General features: G+C 40.6%; 1 protein-coding gene across 1 annotated transcript; it reads left to right on the top strand.

The window, feature by feature from the left end:
• The first annotated feature begins 292 nt into the window (after positions 1-292).
• On the top strand, positions 293-15,069 carry LOC124650648 (protein CHROMATIN REMODELING 20). Its single transcript, XM_047190163.1, has 26 exons — positions 293-449; positions 1,473-1,846; positions 2,346-2,408; positions 2,495-2,590; positions 2,677-2,769; positions 3,244-3,434; positions 3,512-3,749; positions 4,915-5,010; positions 7,186-7,263; positions 7,365-7,805; positions 7,923-8,203; positions 8,405-8,492; positions 8,585-8,788; positions 9,251-9,370; positions 9,561-9,727; positions 10,241-10,382; positions 10,631-10,780; positions 10,879-10,934; positions 11,021-11,324; positions 11,480-11,621; positions 11,812-11,870; positions 12,261-12,493; positions 13,509-13,712; positions 13,794-13,872; positions 13,979-14,226; positions 14,497-15,069. Exons 2-26 carry the CDS (start codon positions 1,487-1,489, stop codon positions 14,864-14,866), a joined length of 4,503 nt encoding a protein of 1,500 aa, XP_047046119.1. The 5' UTR covers positions 293-449; positions 1,473-1,486; the 3' UTR covers positions 14,867-15,069.
• The last annotated feature ends 4,965 nt before the right edge of the window (positions 15,070-20,034 follow it).

Below are 20,034 nucleotides of genomic sequence, written 5' to 3' on the forward strand. Positions count from 1 at the left end.
GAAAGGACGGGTGACGTTCATATTCTCACCGATCCCATCACGATTGTAGATTCAAAATTCAAAATCTTCACAAAAATCGAGATGAGCTACAGCGGTGTGGAGGGAGAGGACATGTGTGTCCGTTGTCGCGTTGGGTAGAGTAGAGTACGCAGGAAGGAAAGAGGAGGGAGTCCTATTTTTTCTTGACCATTAATTAAGAAGGGGAGTTGAAAAGAAGGCGACGGTCAGACTGGCGGTGGATTATTTCGATTGCTGTCAAGTGAAGAAACCTTCCTTTTTCCCCCACCATTTTCGCCCAATTTCTCCCATCTTCCCCCTCTGCTCTGCTTTCCCCACAAAAAACCGCGCGCCCCCATTGCCCGCCTCCCGCCCCACCTCGTCGGGTTGGCCGCAGAGGTCCACGAAAACCCTAGCCCGGGGAGGCCCCTGCGTGCGCGCGTTGTTCTGAGGTAATCTTCGCCACCTCTCCTTCTCCTCCGCGCGATTGGCTTTCGCTCTGCTCCGCCGTGCTTTGCCGTAGGTGTTCCGTGATCGAAGTAAATAAGGGGATCGACCGTCCTGCTTTGCTCTCGGCCGGCTCCGACGAAGCGGCGGCCTGTGCCCTGTTGGAATTGTGGCGGAATGCGATCGTTTTTTTTGGGGGATATGCCCCTCGGGATCGAGAGATTATTCCTTTGTTTTGTGCTCGTGCTTTTTTCGGCGTTTTGTGTGTAGATTGGATTCATGTTTTGGCGGCGCCGGATTTTCTGGGGGTGGGTTGTCGCGTAATGCTCAAGTGCTCTGTGATAATTACGGCAAGTCTGCTGATGTGCATTTGAGACGTTATTTAGGGCTTAGTGACGTGTCACAGCGCCCATCGGCAATGGCATGGGCTGCAAACGTTCGTGCACTGATGTAGTCAGTTCATGATGTGCCATATTCCTCGGATGTTGCTGTCTTAGGCTCTCCTTTTATTTTTTGCGAAAAGTGTTGGGCTCTTCATTACATGGCATGCATTGTCCTGCAATATTATTTCTCTTGTGCTGGGAACAAGATTCGGTGCGGATGCTAGCGCATTTTCAAACAATCAAAATTAATCAAGTTCAGGTTTCTTGCTTTGTTTTGCCTCAAAATATAATTATGTGCCTTTTGTAGTTGTAGGTGAAGTTATATGTTATGCAGTTTCATTGACAGCTGCGTACATTCTTGTATCTGGACTGCTTTTAAAATTTTGTAATGAAAGTGAACAACAGTAGATGATGTGCTTTCATTTAGTTCTGCAAACAAGTATCTGCATTTTGAGCTGGTAATGTATATGCGTTCATCGGAAAAATAGGCTGTTGGTCAGGTTACCCCTTAGAATCAAGCAACCCATAGTAATGTTAACTGTTATTCACGAATGCACAAGAACACATGGCATTTACCACTCTTTTTTGCTTGAACGTATGTACATTCATATTCAAATATTGTTTTGTATTTGTTGTATTTTGCAGACAACGGTTTATGTATGCAGGATGGAGCCTCATATGTTTCTGTAGCAGCGACTAATGCTATGGATATTAATGCAAAATCATCTGGTGCCCAGTTAGAAAAAATGGAACCTGTTCACTCGAATGGACAGCCAGGAGATGATGTCATAATTATTGAATCTGAAGGGGATGGAAATAAAGTTGGAGTGCAAACTAGCATCAGAGAAGGTGCCCTTGAGGACCACAACAAGCATAAATGTGGGAATACGGATAGTACTGTGCTTGAAGAAGAATCCACTAGTACCGATGATGATTCGGACAGTGACTTGTATGGTTTCTATCTCCGCGAATCAGAGAATGAACAAACTTCAGAGTCTGATGCTGAGAAAGACACTGAGGTTTGTGCATTTAATTATCTAATTAATGGCTGTCAAACTTTTAAAGTTTAACATGTTCAATTATGAGATCAGAACTTTTCAATCAAAGTAAAAAAGTATGTTCACCATTTCCCTACAAAACGTATGTTTGCTGCACCCTTCAGTATTTTCTATTGTTTGCTTGATATGCTTTCCGCTATCCTTGTTCCCCTTAGTTTTAGATCACATTAATGTTTGCTAGACTACTTATCAATCTTAGCTTATCATATATACTGCAGTTCAACATTTCTATGATTCTTTTATGTATCTATTTAGCACATTTGTTATGCTACTTTGGATTCTCTTGTTAATCAATTCACTTGTGGCAATCGATTGGCTGCACAGACTGAAACACTGATGGGTTCGACTTATGTTACTCGTATCTGTTCTACTTTGCAATCTGGAATTTTGATGTGTGTAGTTCACACATTTTTTTTGCGTATTTTGGTTATTTGTTCTCTGAAAATTGATTTTCCAACAGGTGTCTTTACCTGAGGAAGAAGTTGAAGAATTAGTTGCTGAATTCCTTGATGTTGAGAGCAAAGTAATCCTTATAACTCCGCTGTTTAATATACACCTTGTTTCTGAGCATGTCTAATTTCATTCATTGTGTTCTTCGGTAACACTTAGGCAGCTCAAGCGCAAGAATCACTTGAAAAGGAGTCACTGGAAAAAGTTGAAGCTGAAGTAAGATTGGAGTTATCCGAGAGGCTCCAAGGAGATGCGGTTTGTGAATATCTGTACATTTTATTTCAAGTTATAATTTGTTAACTTTCAGTTTCTCGGCACTGATATAATTATACTTTAAATAGTTGGATTTAGCTGTATCAATTGAGATGGAGCAATTCAAGAAGGCATGGTCAACTGAACTTGACGACTTGGAGATCCGCACTGCTGATCTGCTGGTATGATTTTGCTCGAAAGAGTTTTTTTTTTCTGTCCATTAAACAGAACCAGTGATTAATTGTATCTCAGTGCCATATTGATTTCTGCTGCCATCTCCATGTTATCAGATGCATGTCTTGAATGCCTGTGCCAATTATTTATATAAACAGAAACTTGTTTCATTAATTGTTCATATTAATATTGATTGTTTCTACGCACATCTATTGTTTCGCTATATTAACGATGGAAGTTTAGTCCTTGAATTAGATCAGTTGGAGTTTGCAACCTTGCTAAGACATAGTAGAAAATGATTACTCTTAAAGTTATTCCATCATAGGTCTAATGGCCTAGTGCCAAATGTATCATAAGTCTAATCATATTATATTGAGTTTTAATTTCTGAAAGCAATTTTAGGCGTGTTTTTTTACTTCCATTTTCTTTGATATGTGTTTATTTAATTATCCCTAGGTACTAAATTGCAATTTTAACTACAGGAACAACTTGATGCTGCTGGTGTTGAACTTCCCAGCCTATATAAATCAATAGAAAGTGAAGCCCCAAATGTTTGTGAAACTGAAGCATGGAAAAATAGGACTCATTGGGCTGGTTCTCAAGTTTCTGAAGAAGCTAACAAGTCAATCAGAATAGCTGATGAATACCTTCAGTCTTGTAGACCTGTAAGGAGGTATTTTACGGCCAGAAGTTGGTTACTCCTTTGTTTTGTTTTTCTAGTCTGAGCTTTTACCTGCTTTCTTTAATCAGAAAACACGGAAGGCTTCTGGAGGAAGGTGCTAGTGGCTTTCTTGCCGGAAAAGTTCCTGTTGGGGATGATAATCATGTACAGTGCCATGAGAAAAGTTGGAATTCATTCAATGAGCTTATTAATTCAAAGAAGTGTACCAAAAGTTCTTTTGGAAGTAGTAACTGGGCATCAGTTTATCTGGCCAGTACTCCCCAGGAAGCTGCCGCCTTAGGTCTCCAATTTCCAGGAGTTGATGAGGTGCCACCTTTAACTGATTAACTGTTGATTTAATTGTGGCATGTCACGATTGTATTTTTATTAGCTTCATACCCTCCTTCAGTAAAATCTCAAATTCTACATTAAACTGTACTACTCCCTCCAGTACATAATAAGTGTCTGTGATTTAGTATAACCTATTGTATTTTTGTGTGGAATCTTATTGTTGAAATACCAGGTCAAATAATTAGATTAGAATTAAGACCAATAACATATACCTTGCATCCAGCTTATTATTCCTTCTGTTTAACAATGTACCACCCCGTTGTGCATCCGGCCACGTTTTGCACGTTTTGCCTACCTTTTTGTACTCACGTGTTCAAAAGGTTTCCAGATTGGTCTCACGAAAGCAAGGTTGGAGCTATGTTGTCGACAGCATATCAATAACTTTGTGCCTTTTTAGTTTTCACTGACATTCTACTCCTTCCGGTTCAAATTATTTGACTTCAAGAAATTTATTTTGGTTTGCAAGGGGGGTAAGGGTCAAAGGAGTTGTGTTCAAGGCTGTGGGCAGGTTTTTAGTATATGGAGTGTATGTGTATTGATTAACTGATACATATATCACCATCAGCTCTTTCAAAACTGAAAACATCCAAGAAATATGTGAACCTTCATGAATGCCTCCGTCATGCATTTGTTACTTCAATAAATTTTCTCAATCTACACATCGTTGCATCTTTCCCCTTGTGTGACATTCAGTACACCTGTCAGAGTATTCTGACTATTTTAGAGAAGAAAAACATGTATTCTGGCTATCTTGAATGTATTAATGTCACACAAAACTTATCTTGAATGTATTAATGAGATATCTTGAAACCTGTCGAGTGAACAGTACAGCTGTCAGAGTATTCTGGCTATTTTAGAATCTTTGCCTCATAAATTCTTCATATGCATTGTTTGTTTAGGTTTTACTGAAGTTCTAGAAATAAAATGGCTTATACGGTGGAAGTTAGTGCGACATTAGCTTTTATTTTTTTCTGCATTCTTCTTTAGTTTTAGTAACAGATAAGTTTTGTTTGATTTCAGTCCCATCTTTATATTCTTCTGAGTAAATGGCCCCTTGGCAGTTCATCATCCGAACTTGCACATATTTTATATGTTTTCTCCATGGAATTTGCTCAGCTAAAGTTCCAATTACTGTTTATAGGTGGAGGAGTTAGCAGAAGTTGAGGGTGTTGTTGATGACATAAAAGGCGTTGATGAAATGGAGCTTTCTGAAGAACAGAGGAAAAAATATAGAAAGGTCAGTTGAAACCACTTTTACAGTAATTCATAATTAGCTAGCAGTGCAAAGGTACCACCCTTCTTTGTGCTGATCATGGGTGCTCATGTTCCTGTTCTTACATATCTGCTTAAGCATTTTACAATAATTTTAGTGAGTGTGTGTGCTCTTTTTCATTTTATTGCATACTAGTTTCTCCTTGTATCATAAGGTTGCTTGTCATGTTCATGATAGACAGAAAATTTTAAAAATCCAAATGATGTTTATAGTTACATGTCTACTCTGGTAAAATTCTGATTGTAATGCATCCAAGGTGCTTTTAATCCTTGTATCTGTCCACCACTCCCGATGTTTTGATTGAAGGGCCTTAGGCCAAACTTCATTAAGATAGAAAGGAAGGTTTCTTTTACAAGATTGCAGGGTTTTGGCTGAGGTTGCCGAAAAAACAAAACAAAGGAACTAAAACTAAGTACAGCACCACAGGACACCACAGGCTCACGTAAAAGGCCCCGACTCTTAAGACCTAAGGATACTTAGAAGGCGATGACGCAACCAGCTGCTCTCCAAGAGCGTATGTCCTTTGTTATAAGCTCGAAGATGCGATCCACCATGCTAACCTCCTGCTGAAAAATTCGAGCCTTTCGCTGCTTCCAAATCCCCCAATGCACCAGGATGGAATTGGTGTCAAAATCGTGACATAGGTTCTTGGGCACCCTCTTTCTGGCCCAGATCCACCAGTCTTCAGTACTCTGGAAAGCTTCGCTCAGTATTGGGAAGTCAGCCCTGGACCATGTGCGAACCTGGCACCAGACTGCGTAAAACGGCATGAACAAACAGGTGAGTGCAGTCCTCGTTAGCCGCCTGTGAGGCCAGCCTCTTGGAGCTAGATTATTGGCGCCGAGACAGTGTTTGTGCACCGCTAACCAAATGAAAAATTGCACTTCATTGGAGCCTTTTATTTCTATATCGGTTTGGCGCAAGCGAAACGAGTTTTGGCCATGAAGAACAATCGATAAGCTGAGTTGACGGAGAGGTTGCCGTCAGGAGAGTACCGCCATATAGTGTTGTTAGGTACTCAGGTTTCCTTTCCGTGAGGACGACGGCCTTGATCATGTCCCAAAGCTGGATGTACTGCACTAGAGCCTGAGAAGACAGGCCTCCAGACAAGTCTCTGACCCATCTGTAATTGTTCACGGCGCAGCGACTGATGTCAGAGTTACGGGCATAGGAGAAGAGAATGGGGACGGTGTCCTGAACCGACCGTTCCCCAGGGAGCCAGGCATCTGTGCAAAATTTTGCATGCATACCATCACCTAGCCGGATGAAACTGCCGGCTTTGAAGAGCTCAGATACGTCATGATCGTCTTTTACAGGGATAAGGGACCATGGCTGTGCCTCTGGTGCCCACCCAAGCCAGGGCCAACGGCAGCGGAGCGCAGTGCCAAACAGCCGCGGATTGAGTACGCCCAGACCGCCGTTCTGCGTTGGCTGGCACACTCCGGACCAAGGCAGGAGACAATGGCCACCATTCACGTCTTCTCTTTTCCAAACAAAACCACAGCAGTGTCGATTGATAATGTCAAGAGACAAGAGCCCATTGAGGTAAGACGGCAAGTAGATGCAGGGGCAACACCATCAATACCGAATGAGTGAGAGTGAGTCTGCCACTTGTCATCAGGAATTTGGGTTTCCATCCTTTTATTTCCTTAAAGCCTTATCAATAAGGGGCAAAACATTTGCTCGACGGAGGGGAGCCATGGTTAGAGGGAGGCTGAGGTAGGTGATGGGAAACTTTGTCTGAATGCAGCCAAAGTGATTAGCCGTGGTAAGAGGGAGGCTGAGGTAGGTGATGGGAAACTTTGTCTGAATGCAACCGAAGTGATTAGCCACCAAGTCATCAGTTGCTTAATCACAGCGAATACAAGTCGCGTGGCTTCTCTGCATGTTCACATGTAAACCTGACACTTCGGCAAGCCATTCCTGATGTTTCATTATTGCACCCAATACCTATGTTGTTTTTCTTAAACACCACTCAGTACCTATGTTGTTTTTCTTAAACACCACTCAGTACCTATGTGGTCATGACGATTCTCTGATTCAGTTGCAGTACGTCTGGCATATGGCATGTTAAACAGCCAAGACTTGCTGATATGTTTCACTGCATGTTATTAAATATTACTAAAATACCTTGTGTAGGTTAGAGAAGAAGATGATGCAAAGACAATGAAACGCCTGCGGCGTCATATGAAAAAAAGGACAAGAGGCTTGTGTAAGGTAACTACTGTTCATGTTAGTATTTGGTGTGATACCAGCTTGTTTCTTACTCAGCTTGATTTGTTCGGTTTTCTTGTGTGCTCTGCTTTACATTCATGCAGGACAACATTGATTTGGCCTCATCATCAAATGTATGCTCTGAGCCGCCCCCATTACCTGAAAATCACAAAACTGATAAAAATGAAGTTTCTGGTGAGCTGCTGAAGCGCACACGTGAAGATGATGCTGATCTTGACCACAAGAGGTCGAAAACTGTAGTAATAGAGAGTGACGATGACATGCTGATAGATAGCAAGCTAGCTTTGCGTATCAAAGACAGTGAGCATAGTTCAGCAGAACTTGAAAATGGGGTTGACATTATTGATCTTGATCTCATCCCGTCACAAAGTCCTAAGCTTAGTGATATAGATTTACCTAAGGCTTTCAAGTGTACAATTTGCACCGAAATGTTGAATGCCTCTGATGTGCATCGTCACCCAGTACTAGATGTTATTGTTTGCGGGTCTTGCAGATTTCTGGTGATAGAGAAGAATCGTCTTGAGGTGAATACTAACCCTCTTTGTCTATAGTTTGAACTGCTTTTAAATAACGTGAATGCAATTTGCGGATGAACAACGCGTTTGTAATCTTCTTAGCTGTGCTATTTGTTTTTATTGCAGGGTCCTGTATCCGGTGGTTATTGCACCTGGTGTGTTCAGTGTGAAGAACTTCAAAGTTGCAGTTCCTGTAAGATGCTATTTTGTACAAAATGCTTATCAAAGAATTTTGGTGAGGAATGCTTATCAGAAGCTAAAGTCGTGGGTTGGCAGTGTTGCTGCTGCCAACCCAGGCAACTGGAACACTTAATATCTGAATGTGATAAGGCCCTGAGTGGTGATGTTGAATCTTCTGATCCTGAGAGTGACAATACTTCTGGAACCAAAAACATTGACCCTGTTAGGTATGCTATGTTGTGCTTTTACCATTATATGACTACTCACCATTATATTATATTACCTCTGTTCCACAATGTAAGACGCTTTCGTAGGCTATTTTAGCCTACCAAAACATCTTATTTTAGGAGCGGAGGTAGTACATCACACAATATTGAAAAAATGCTGAAGATTTTCCCGATCTGTTTGAATGTGTAAAATGTGGTCAGCAAGCACAAAAGAAAAAAGAAGATAAGAAGAATCATGGATGATACAGAACTTGGGGAGGAAACAAAGCGCAAAATAGCAATGGAGAAGGTGTGCAGTCTTTTATGTCGTGCACTATTTTTTTCTAAATATCATACTTTTTTTTAAGCTCTTCAGGTTGTAATCTGTATATTCTTTTATAGGCTAGACAAGAACATGTGAAGTCCATGCATGAGCAGTCTGCCAGCAAGTTAAGGAGTGGCAACACTGGAACTTCCTCTGGAGCTCTATCAGAAGTCTTTCTACAGGATGCCGGGGATGGCCATATAGTCAATGTTGCCAGGGAGGAAGACGAGGAACCTGTTAGAATTCCAAGCAGCGTATCTGCTAAACTAAAGCTTCATCAGGTTTGTTCGTGAAATATACCCAGTAAACCCTGCGGGTGCACATTCATCATTGCAATTAAATTTGATATGTGAACTTGTAGTTTTACTTCTTGTGGGCTTCCTTGTGCAAAGTTGCTTGACACAAATGTTTGTCTTGTGTGGTGACCATATGTGTAATCTCTGTAAACAGATTGTCTAATGTAATATATGGTTACATCAAAAAAATTTGATATGTGAAAGCCTGTGTCAAAATGATATGCTGACTTATAATGTGTTCGAATAGTGATGCACAAATAGAAATCCTGGTCAAATAAGGACAGGATGTGTTCCCTACCTTTGCTAACTTATTTTCTAAATGGTTATTAAAATTCATTGACTGTAATTGCTTCCTAGGTGGCACCATGTCACTTGACTACCAGCCATGACCTATACCAGTACTGCCACATGGCCTCTTATCTGACTCATTGCATTTTTATATTTCAGGTATCAGGAATAAAATTTATGTGGGAAAATGTTATCCAGTCTGTCAGAACAGTCAAATCCGGGGATAAAGGTTTTGGGTGCATTTTGGCACATAATATGGGGCTTGGGAAAACTTTTCAGGTCTCTGTCATATTTTATCTTGTTAGTTTCATTATAATTTACTTACATCATAACATTTGAATGGCGATCAAATTATGTGCTGGGAGCTATTCTACAGTATGCCTTTTAACCATTTGGTGTGGCCTGATTCTGCCCCCATTACATGAGATATAGTATTGGATATGTATATTTATGCATTTGCACTTTGCAGGTTATTACGTTCCTGTATGTGGTTATGAGATGTACTCAGTTGGGATTTCGAACAGCACTTATAGTTACCCCTGTTAATGTTCTGCATAATTGGAAGAAAGAGTTCACCAAGTGGCATCCGGCAGAACTAAAGCCTCTTCGTGTGTATATGCTGGAAGACGTGCCAAGGTACAGATAATTTTTTGTGATAATGTTGTCCTTTGTTTCACTCTTACATGTGGTTAACTTTATTTATCCAGTGTAAACCTTAGAGCGCATCTGGTGCCAACAATACTAACTTGTAAAGCCTGATGGGCTCTACTGCAATTGGTATGAAAATTTAGCTTGTGCTAGCTTTAGAAGAAATCTTGCCTTGTGAGGCCTAAAGAGAACACTGAACAGGGCAATCAGTCATGTTAAAACTACTACTGCTATCGGTACATTGATTGGAAGATGGAACTTGGTTGGTGGTTTATATTTTGTGATAGGCTGAGATTTTGTGCTTCTGTGACTCTGTGCTTTTCCTAAGTTTTGAAACATGGGCTGGTGAAGTTCTGTTCCTAGACTTTAAGTTGTGCAGTTTTTGTGAAACATAGTGCCCCTTCAGTTGAGTGTGATCTCACTATGTTTGTGATGTTTCTGTAGTAAATATTTAAATTAGCATGGAACAATGCATTTCCTCGCTAACATTTGTTTATGCAGGGTAAAAAGACTATATTTACTAAACAAGTGGCGAGCAAAAGGTGGAGTGCTTCTCATTGGTTATTCATCCTTCAGAAACTTATCTCTTGGAAGACATGCCAGGGAAAAAGATACCGCAGATGAGATTTCGAATGCTTTGCAGGTGATATTATGGGCTGTGTGTATTTTTGTTGCAAGCTTTTATTTTATGGCAGCTCATAAGCTTTTCCAGGTTCATTGAGCAAACATGATATTTTTTCATTCTTTCTGTCGCTATGTAGTGAGGTTTCGAATGCTGTTCTTTGTGGAAGTATATAGTAGCTTGTCGATGTTCGTGCATGTATTATGGTTTTCAATGATTTTATTTAGCTGTGGGTTTTGATACAGTTCATTTACTTATGTCACTATCAGTGTGGGCCAGATATTCTTGTATGTGATGAAGCACATATGATAAAAAATAGGAAGGCTGACATTACGCACGCTCTAAAACAAGTAAGGACACAAAGAAGAATTGCGTTAACTGGATCCCCATTGCAGAATAATTTAATGGAATATTACTGTGTAAGGAACTTTGAACTTCACCATATACAGTTTTATTTCCAGTATTTGATGTCTAATAGCACTAGTGCTAATTGCTTTTGGTTTCATCCTGTGAACAGATGGTTGATTTTGTCAGGGAAGGCTTTCTTGGAAGCAGCCATGAATTCCGCAACAGGTAATGGAATGCTCAGTTGCCATGGCACCTTGATGTTTTTGACCTTAGGAAAATGGCCATGAATTTCCAGTATTTTGCTCTGTCAGGTTCCAGAACCCAATTGAAAATGGGCAGCACACAAATTCTACATCAGATGATGTCAAGATCATGAACCAACGGTCACACATTTTGTATGAACAGCTGAAAGGCTTTGTCCAACGAATGGACATGAATGTGGTGAAGAATGATCTACCACCAAAGAAGGTTTTTGTCATCACTGTAAAGCTCTCTCCACTGCAAAGAAAGCTATACAGAAGATTCTTGGATGTGCATGGTTTCTCAAGTAGCGCTTCTTCAGAAAAACCTTTTAAGCACAGTGGATTCTTTGCCAAGTACCAAAAGCTTGCCCAGGTATGACAAATTTGAACCAGCATTTTGTTAGCAAAAACAAGATAGAATGTTGTCTGGTCTTATCAGTTGGGGCTAATACGTTTTTATTGTGTTGTAGCATAATCATATTTCTTTATGTTCTTGTTCCTTATGCTCGACAATATGTTCAAGTGTAGATCTGGAACCATCCTGGCCTTCTCCAGATGGCTAAAGAGCAGAGAGAAAGTGTACGCCGAGAAGATGCTGTTGAGAACTTTCTTACGGACGAGAGTTCTAGTGATGATAATCATAATACTGAAAGTCAATTGCTAAACGGAGGTAATATGTTATCTAGTTTAAAACCCCATCCTTTGTGACGATGCACTTCAAAGTTTGGTAAAGAAACAATATATTATTTTTATTTTTGAAGAGACTTGTTTTGTCCCCAAGCTGGCTCCTCTGATATATTTCTCCTGTTGTTCTCTTGTGAAATTTACACCTGGTTTGAACTGTTTTGGTAATTTCACAGATAATAAACAGAAGATTAGAACTGATCAGCAGTCAACGAAAATCGACTTTGTGAACGAGGTACATATTTGACTATAAATGTTAATTGTTTGAAACTTCCAATTAACAGTATTGCATAAATTAAACTGTCACGATCTTTTCTATTGCGCATACTATTCAATTATTTATGCTTTCCAGCTGTGTACTTGGTTTCTGTTTATTAATATGGTCTATAACTCTATATGCACCACAATGGCTGATTAATTGAAACATACACATCGAATGAACCCCTTGGTGTTGTACTCCTGTCTCATGAAAGTTGTCTGAGATTTATCTAAATTTAGATGTATCTAGAAACTAAATAGCATCTAGATAAATCTAAGTTTTAACAAATCTCAGACAAGTTTCATAAGACGGAGGGAGTAATATTTTCCACCCACCTCCTTGTTAATGTGCTTCCATTTCTTGTAGGAAAGTAACTGGTGGGAGAACCTTATAGATGAAGGTACTTACAAGGAAGCAGATTACAGTGGCAAAATGGTCTTGCTCCTTGATGTACTGGCAAGTTGTTATGAATTAGGTGACAAGGCATTAGTGTTCAGCCAGAGCTTGACCACTCTGGATTTGGTTGAATTTTATCTATCTAAGTTGCAAATTAAAGGAAAAGAAGGCAAATACTGGAAGCAGGGCAAGGACTGGTACAGGTATACTTTCATTTTTGACTGCATTTCTTTTGCCCACAATGAACCTTACAACTATTGGTGTGGATTTGGAAGTTCCATTTTTTTTTGTTGCTTTGCTTCGTGGTTTTGACATGCGTGTAAGATAAAAAAAAAGTGGAATCAGTCGTGTTGCCATATTGTCTATAATTTTTTCGTCATCACTTTGTCTTTTTGTGGATTAATAACAAAATTTTGTCGTGGACAATTGAAGATGCTGGACCTGTATGGAAGTGTCTACCACAGTTATGAGACTTATTCTAGTGAACTAACAAATACTCCCTCCTCAAATTTTGTTGCCTATGATTTTTTGTCAAAGTCAAAACTTTGTAAAGTTTGATAATTTCCTAGTCAAACTTTACAAATTTTTACTTTGACTAAAATTACACAACGTTATTTGGGAAGGCGGGACCTGCATGGCTTGTACCTTGTCGTAGTGACCTGCATGGCTTTATCATGGTGGCAAATACATACATGCGCCTTGTGTTCTTTTTGGCCGCAAAATTGCTGTGTTATGCATTCAAATTTTATCAAATTAAGCAATTCTGCAAGAAGCTTAGGTGGTGAGTTCTAAGCTTTTGGCCAGAATAGAGATGGACTAGACTAGCTAGTGCCTGCTTGACTCTTTGTCCAAAGTATATATAGGTATGGAGATGTTTCAGATACAAAATTTATTTGAGAAGATCCTCATTCAAATGTGCCAGGCTTGCTGCTGGTGCCCATACAAACTGACTTTAGGTAGTTCAGCTGCAGCTTGCAACCTATCATGACATACTGTGCTGAAACAAGCTTTTGGACCATTTTGGTTCACATTACAGCCTTTTTTATACTATTTCTGCTAAGATTATGACTTTATTTCCAGCATGTAGTTTACAAGGCTAGTGTATATAATAATCTAATTATGCAAAAACGATTGCTACTTTGAGCATCTTATTATGCAATGATTGTATCATCAGTATTCAGTTCTCTAAATACCATGTCTTTTTACTGTGCCATACAGGCTTGATGGGAGCACTCCATCTTCCGAGCGGCAGAACCTTGTAGAGAGATTTAATGACCCTGCGAACACAAGAGTGAAATGCACATTGATATCTACTCGAGCTGGATCTCTGGGCATCAACCTTCATGCAGCAAACCGTGTGGTCCTTCTGGACGGTTCATGGAATCCAACACACGATCTGCAAGCTATTTATCGGGTTTGGAGGTCAGAACTAGTAGCATCATTCATACAGCATTTGTATTTTTATGTGATTATATTTTTATTTGATTATATTTTCATATCCAGGTATGGCCAGGTCAAACCTGTGTATGCTTACCGCCTAATGGCTCATGGAACAATGGAAGAGAAAATATATAAGCGGCAGGTAAGTTTACATTTGCCTTCCTGGTTTGGGGTCCTGAGTTTGAACTAAATTGCATAGCAAATCAACTTATTTGGAATCTTCTCAATTTGAATTTCTTGGTTGGTAGGTGACAAAAGAAGGGCTTGCAGCAAGAGTGGTTGATAGACAGCAAGTGTCTAGAACAATCTCCAAAGAAGAGATGTTACATCTTTTTGAATTTGGTGATGATGAATTACTGGACCAGAGTGGAAGCGATTCTACCATAATTAATCACACTAAGGTTGGAATGGAGAAGCTATCCCTGCCCATCAGCAGTGAAACCACTGAACTTCCCGTGGACGGGATCATGCTGAACTTGCTTAGTGATCACCCTCGGTAAGGCCTAATAACCTATTAATGTTAAAACTATAAGTATCACGTCATAAATGTTAAAACTATAAGTATAACGCCATAAATGTATAATATAATGCATACTATTTGGAAATCATGAAGTAATCAAACATGTAACCTTTGTAATTTTCTTTAGTATGATTGCCTGTAGGCTGTAGCCTTATTTTAAAAACATTAATATGTTATTTACTTGCTATGAATGTATTGAAGTGCTAAGCAGCTGATGGAAGATTAATATGTGCTTCAAACTTGTAGGTGGATTGCGGGCTATCACGAACATGAAGTTCTTCTGCAAGAAAATGAAGAGGAGAGACTCACCAAGGAAGAGCAAGATATGGCCTGGTCAAGTTTCAAACAATCACAGCAGTTGGATGCTGTGCCAAGGAAAGGTGCACATGATCCTGAGAGAAAGCCAACAGAGACCGTCGTCCCGCCACCTAAAAGAAGTCGCCAGTCGCAGCTACCAAAGTCTAATTCGAATAACCAGAAGAAATGCAGCAATCTTAACCACTTGCTGACTCTAAGAAGCCACGGCACCAAAGCTGGATGCACGACAAGCTGCAAGGAATGTGGCCAGGACATTAGTTGGGAGACTCTGAACAGATCGGATGGTAGATTGAGGTGATGCACCTCGCCTCACGCCGTGCAGAAAATGCATTTTTATGCGAGAATTTCAGTCTACATACAAGTAGATTGAGAAGTCATTTTTTGATACAAATGAAAGGTGCATTAATTGGAATTGCATGTCTTTTCACCCGATCGATGGAAGATATCAGAAGATCCACCTGTTACTGTTACTCCCTCCCATATATAATGACTATAATATAAGTGTCCCGGCTTTAGTTCAATTTAATCTAAATCTGAACTAAAACATTGATATTTATTATGGATTGGGGGGACTATTTATTATTGCTGCCACCCCCTCTGCCCCTGCGAGATTTCCTTCTGTTCAACAAGGTGTATGCGTATTCCAAGACTATTTTTGACTAAAAAAATTGAGCAACAAAATTTTTGTATTGAAAAATACTTTCTAATGATGCTAATTTAATACCAACAATTTTCATATATTTGAAGCACTTCTTGGTAATAAATGGAACTAAGGCCATTCCCAATGAGCCACCCAAAATGGATATATTGTGCCTGTTGTTGTACTTGCGGTCTAACAGCGAACCGCAAACAGTCCATGCCCCGTGGACATTTCTGTTTTGGACCAAACATAACACAAATTGTCCGGAGTGAGATCAGGTGACATGCACCTTTTGCATGTCACCGTGTGACATGCGGTCTAAAACCAAATTTAAACTTTACGAAAAAATTTCAGATCAAAATTCGAAACATACATCGAGAAACAAAAAAGAGAAACTTTGATGTGAATAGTCTATAGAAACTCAGATTTGAATTCGGGAACTATTCATGACAGATTTCTCTTTTTTGTTTCTCGATGTATGTTTCAAATTTTAATCTGAAAATTTTAGGGATTGTCTTAATATGTGCTGTGAACATGCATAATTTTTTTCAAATTTTTTCACAAAATTTAAATTTGGCTTTAGGCCGCATGTCACACGGTGACATGCAAAAGGTGCATGTCACCTGATCTCACTCCAAATTGTCCACCCCAGCCTGCTAACCAGCCACACTTCTCCCTCCGCACTCTCTTCCATCGCCACCACGCCCGTGCCCTAGTTCCATCCATGGAGACCAATGTGCCCCCCGCTTTGCCCGAGACCATACTGGAAGCCACACTTGCCACCGCGACCACAAATCCAACATTGTGGCCACAGTTGTTGTCGCCACCGGTTGCCAAAGAAGGAGCTCATGTCGGAGGAGAGGATGGTGGAGTCAAGGAAGCGAGGTGATCGCAGAGGCAACGTGAAGACCAAGTTTACCACTGCTGGGCCAAAGCCTTGGCATATGCTGACCAAGTTCAGGCATGCGCTAACGCCGATGACATGGTGAAAGTGCATGGAGCCCCCATGTGTGGTTTTGGTAATTGATGACAATCCCTATGGACTAATGTTTGCATTGAGTTATATTTGTAGGAATTGTCCATAGGCAATGCTTGAACCATATGTTGGCTTCAAGGTTGCAATAGAAGAAATTGATGAAGAATATCAAGTGTCAAGTATGTCTTGAAGATGAAGATGAAGTGCGCCCTCAAGTTTAACTTCAAGACATCAACATGATGAAGAATGAAGAAATGAAGTGCAAGTTCAAGATGAGCCATCTCGAAGAGATCATTTGCTTGAAGCTTGCCATCCATATGGTGATCATGGATATGTGAAGATGCGCCGAAGAAGCTCTTCCACGGTGGATTATGGGGAGCAATCCACAAGACTTCATCAAGCAAGCTCTATCAAGAAAGGCGTTCCATCTTGTTGCGGTCAAGATCGTCATCATTGATCTCAAGAGGAACGCGTAAGGTTAAGGTTTGCTTTTGATAGGGTTTCTTTCTTACCGGTCTCATGGTGTGGTTGGGGCCGGTTTATAGTTTAGTTGTCGTACTATCAAGAGGGCTCTCGAGTGAGTAACTCGATCGTGTCCTTCGGAGAGCTCAAACCTTTGCATCCTTGCATCATCTTTTTTGGTTGTTATTTGGATCTTATCCATGTGATGTTTTAGAGCTTTTGCTTATTCTCATGTAAAGCCTCTAGTTAATCGAGAATGGTTTTCTCACGGGAAACTTGTTGCATTTTCGAGGTTGGAGGTTTTACCGATATGTATTTTTAGATATGTCAAAACTTTCATCATTTATTTCTATCCTATCTTGATATACTATGATGGTTCCTTGCATGATTTTGTAGAGCTTGTTACTAGCTTTGAAACGAGTCCAAAATCAACAAAATCGGAGTTCGAATGCTCAAGTTATGGTCTTTCTCATTTTGCGGTTGCTGCCAGTTTTTCGAGGCAGGAATATCCGGCCCCTGAAAATGGCTAAGGACTTAAGGGTCCAGACCCCTGGACACCCCCCCCCCGTAAATTTGGCATGAAATTTCATGCCTGGCCGGAATTTTCGGCCCTCACTTAGGCCGGATATTCTGGCCCGAATAGTCCCAACATCCATATTTCATGGGGGGCCAATAAAAGGCCACCTTCTTCCTCCTTGGGCTGGTTACTACTCATATTCTCTCTCCTCCATTGTTATTCTTGAGTAGCATTGCTCTATCTCTCAACCCTCCATGATTTTTGCCCCCATTTGAGGAAAACGAGAGAGGATGTCTTGATATACATTTCTACCAATCAAATCCCTCTCTTTGTGAGTGGAATCCTCTAGAGCTTGATCTTGGATTTCTTTGTGAATTTCATGTGTTCTTCCTCTCTTCTTCTTCCCCCACAAGCTTTGGTAGCTTTGATGGAAGTTGGGAGTGAAGGATTTGCCATTGCATTTGGTGCATAGGTTTGAGCTTTCCACTGTGATTCGTGGAAGTGAAAGTGAGGAGCTTGTTACTCTTGGGTTCTTGGAACCCTAGACGGCTTTTAGACCTTTGTGGTGACTTCCTTGGAAGCCTCCAATTAAGTTGTGGATGTGTGCCCCAAGCTTTGTGTAAGGCCTAGTTTCCGCCTCGAAGGAAATCCCTTAGTGGAATCGTGACCTAGGCCTTTGTGGCAAGGGTCACCGGGAAATAAGGTGAGGAGGCCTTCATGGCGCTCGGTGTGTGGTGTGACTACCGCATCTTGGGGTGAGGCCTTTGTAGCGTTGGTGTGCATCGAGCAACCACACCTCAAGGTGAGGCCTCTTTTGGCGTTCGGGAGCACTAAGTCACCGCACCTCTCCAACGGACATTAACAATCGCAAGAGTGTGAACTTCGGGATAAATCATCTTCTCCCGCATGCCTCAGTTATCTCTATACTCGAGCTCTTTACTTATGCACTTTACTTTGTAATAGCCATCGTGCTTGAAGTTATATATCTTGCTATCAAATAGTTGCTTGTATTGCTTAGCATAAGTTGTTATAGCACATAGGTGAACCATAGTATATAGGCTTTGGACTTGACAAAGTAAACGCTAGTTTTATTCCACATTTGTTAAGCCCATCTCGTAAAAGTTTTAAGCCGCCTATTCACCCCCCTCTAGGCGACATCTGTGTCCTTTCACATGGCCACCCAAGTGGTGCTTCTGGTCATTGGTCCGATGCTGTCCAACGCTCTCGCTACGAGTTGCGGCTTGTTCGCGTGCAAGCCTCCGCGGTCGGCAGGCCACACGCCGATGTTGTCTAGGTTGTCTAGGGACACGTTGCCGGAGATTGGACAAGATCCAATTTGGGGTACCCAACAAAAGGGTGTCACATTTTGGAGGAATATTTAGAACTACTTCCACGAGCAGAAGCACTTGGGTGATCACACTTTCATGAGTGCTCATAGTGAGGCCTTTCTCACAAAAGGGTGCCAGATCCAAGAGCAATGCACCAAGTTCAACACCTCTGATGGTGCTCCGGTGATGGCGCCAGACAATCTTGTTGGCAGTTGTTGTGGAAGCGGTTGGGAAACCCCAAGAGGAAGGTGTGATGAGCACATCAGCAAGTTTTCCCTCAGTATAAAACCAAGGTTTAATTGCAGTGAGGTTGTCAATCTCACTGGTTTGCTAAACACGAATGATTAGACATATCGAGTGAAAATAGATGTTTGCTGAAAGTAATCAGAACAAGAATTGCAGTAAGTAAACAGAACAAGGATTTAGGTCGATGGGGTGCCTGGGGGGGCCCACACCACCCCTAGGCGCGGGCCACACCCGGGCCGCGCCATGGGGTGGTCTTGCTGCCCTGTGGCGCCTCTTCGACCCCCTCTGGACTTCGTCTTCGTTTCGGTAAAATATTGACTCCGGCTTTTGTTTCGTCCAATTCCGAGAATATTTCCTGTACAACTTTGCTGAAACACAAAAACAACAGAAAATAGGGAACTGACACTATGGCATCTTGTTAATAGGTTGGTGCCGGAAATCATGTAAAAGTGCAACGAAGTGTAAGCAAATCATATATGAATTGGTGTAAACCAAGCATGGATCATCAAAAATTATAGATACGTTTGAGACATATCAAGCATCCCCAAGCTTAACTCCTGCTCGTCCTCGAGTAGGTAAGTGATAACAAAGTTAATTTTTGAGGTGATATGAAGCCAACACAATCTTGATCAAGCATGTAAAGCATTGTGTGCTGGGATCTAACTACTCAAAACATAGGCATGATAGATATAATTCAATAGAACTTAGCAACTATTTTATAACATGAAATGTAACTCAAACAAAGGATCATGAATAATAGTGCATTGAAAGCAACTGTTTTGTTTATGAGCATAGAGTAAACATAACAAAGTGGTAATCAACATGTCCTTTATGGAATAGCAAAATATAAATGCTAGGACACCTTCAAAGTTCAGAGGGTGACTAGATACAAGTAATTTAAGAACAAACAATAGCACAATCATGAATCAATCAATAATAATTTTGGGACTATGCACATTGCACTAAGAATGACAACTATGCTCTCTTAATTGGTGCATAAAGTAGAAGACGAAGACTCAACATAAAAGTAAAAGAGAGACTCTTTGCAGAGTAATTAAGCAAGATAAACAATTTTTATAAACCCTCCAAAAAGTATGGTACTTACTAGCTTTGAGCTCTCATTGCCCCTATCATAAGCATCTTGAATGGTTAAAGTTAATGTGAGTCAGAAATGAGCTATATGCTTGCAAATCACAAGTTGAAAATCTCATGCCCCTTGAATGCGAGTACCTAAACCTCATGTTATTCAACTTAGGTCCTAAATAAGTTCTTGTCATTGTAAGTATACATGTATCAC

This window comes from Lolium rigidum, chromosome 4 (genome assembly GCF_022539505.1).
Source record: "Lolium rigidum isolate FL_2022 chromosome 4, APGP_CSIRO_Lrig_0.1, whole genome shotgun sequence".
Lineage (NCBI taxonomy): Eukaryota > Viridiplantae > Streptophyta > Magnoliopsida > Poales > Poaceae > Lolium > Lolium rigidum.

Excerpts from the sequence above, each read along its gene's own strand:
- LOC124650648 (XM_047190163.1), top strand. The coding sequence starts at position 1,487 with ATGCAGGATGGAGCCTCATATGTTTCTGTAGCAGCGACTAATGCTATG. Across the intron at positions 11,622-11,811 it reads AAGTCAATTGCTAAACGGAG|ATAATAAACAGAAGATTAGA; the intron begins GTAATATGTTAT and ends GTAATTTCACAG. Across the intron at positions 12,494-13,508 it reads CAGGGCAAGGACTGGTACAG|GCTTGATGGGAGCACTCCAT; the intron begins GTATACTTTCAT and ends TGTGCCATACAG.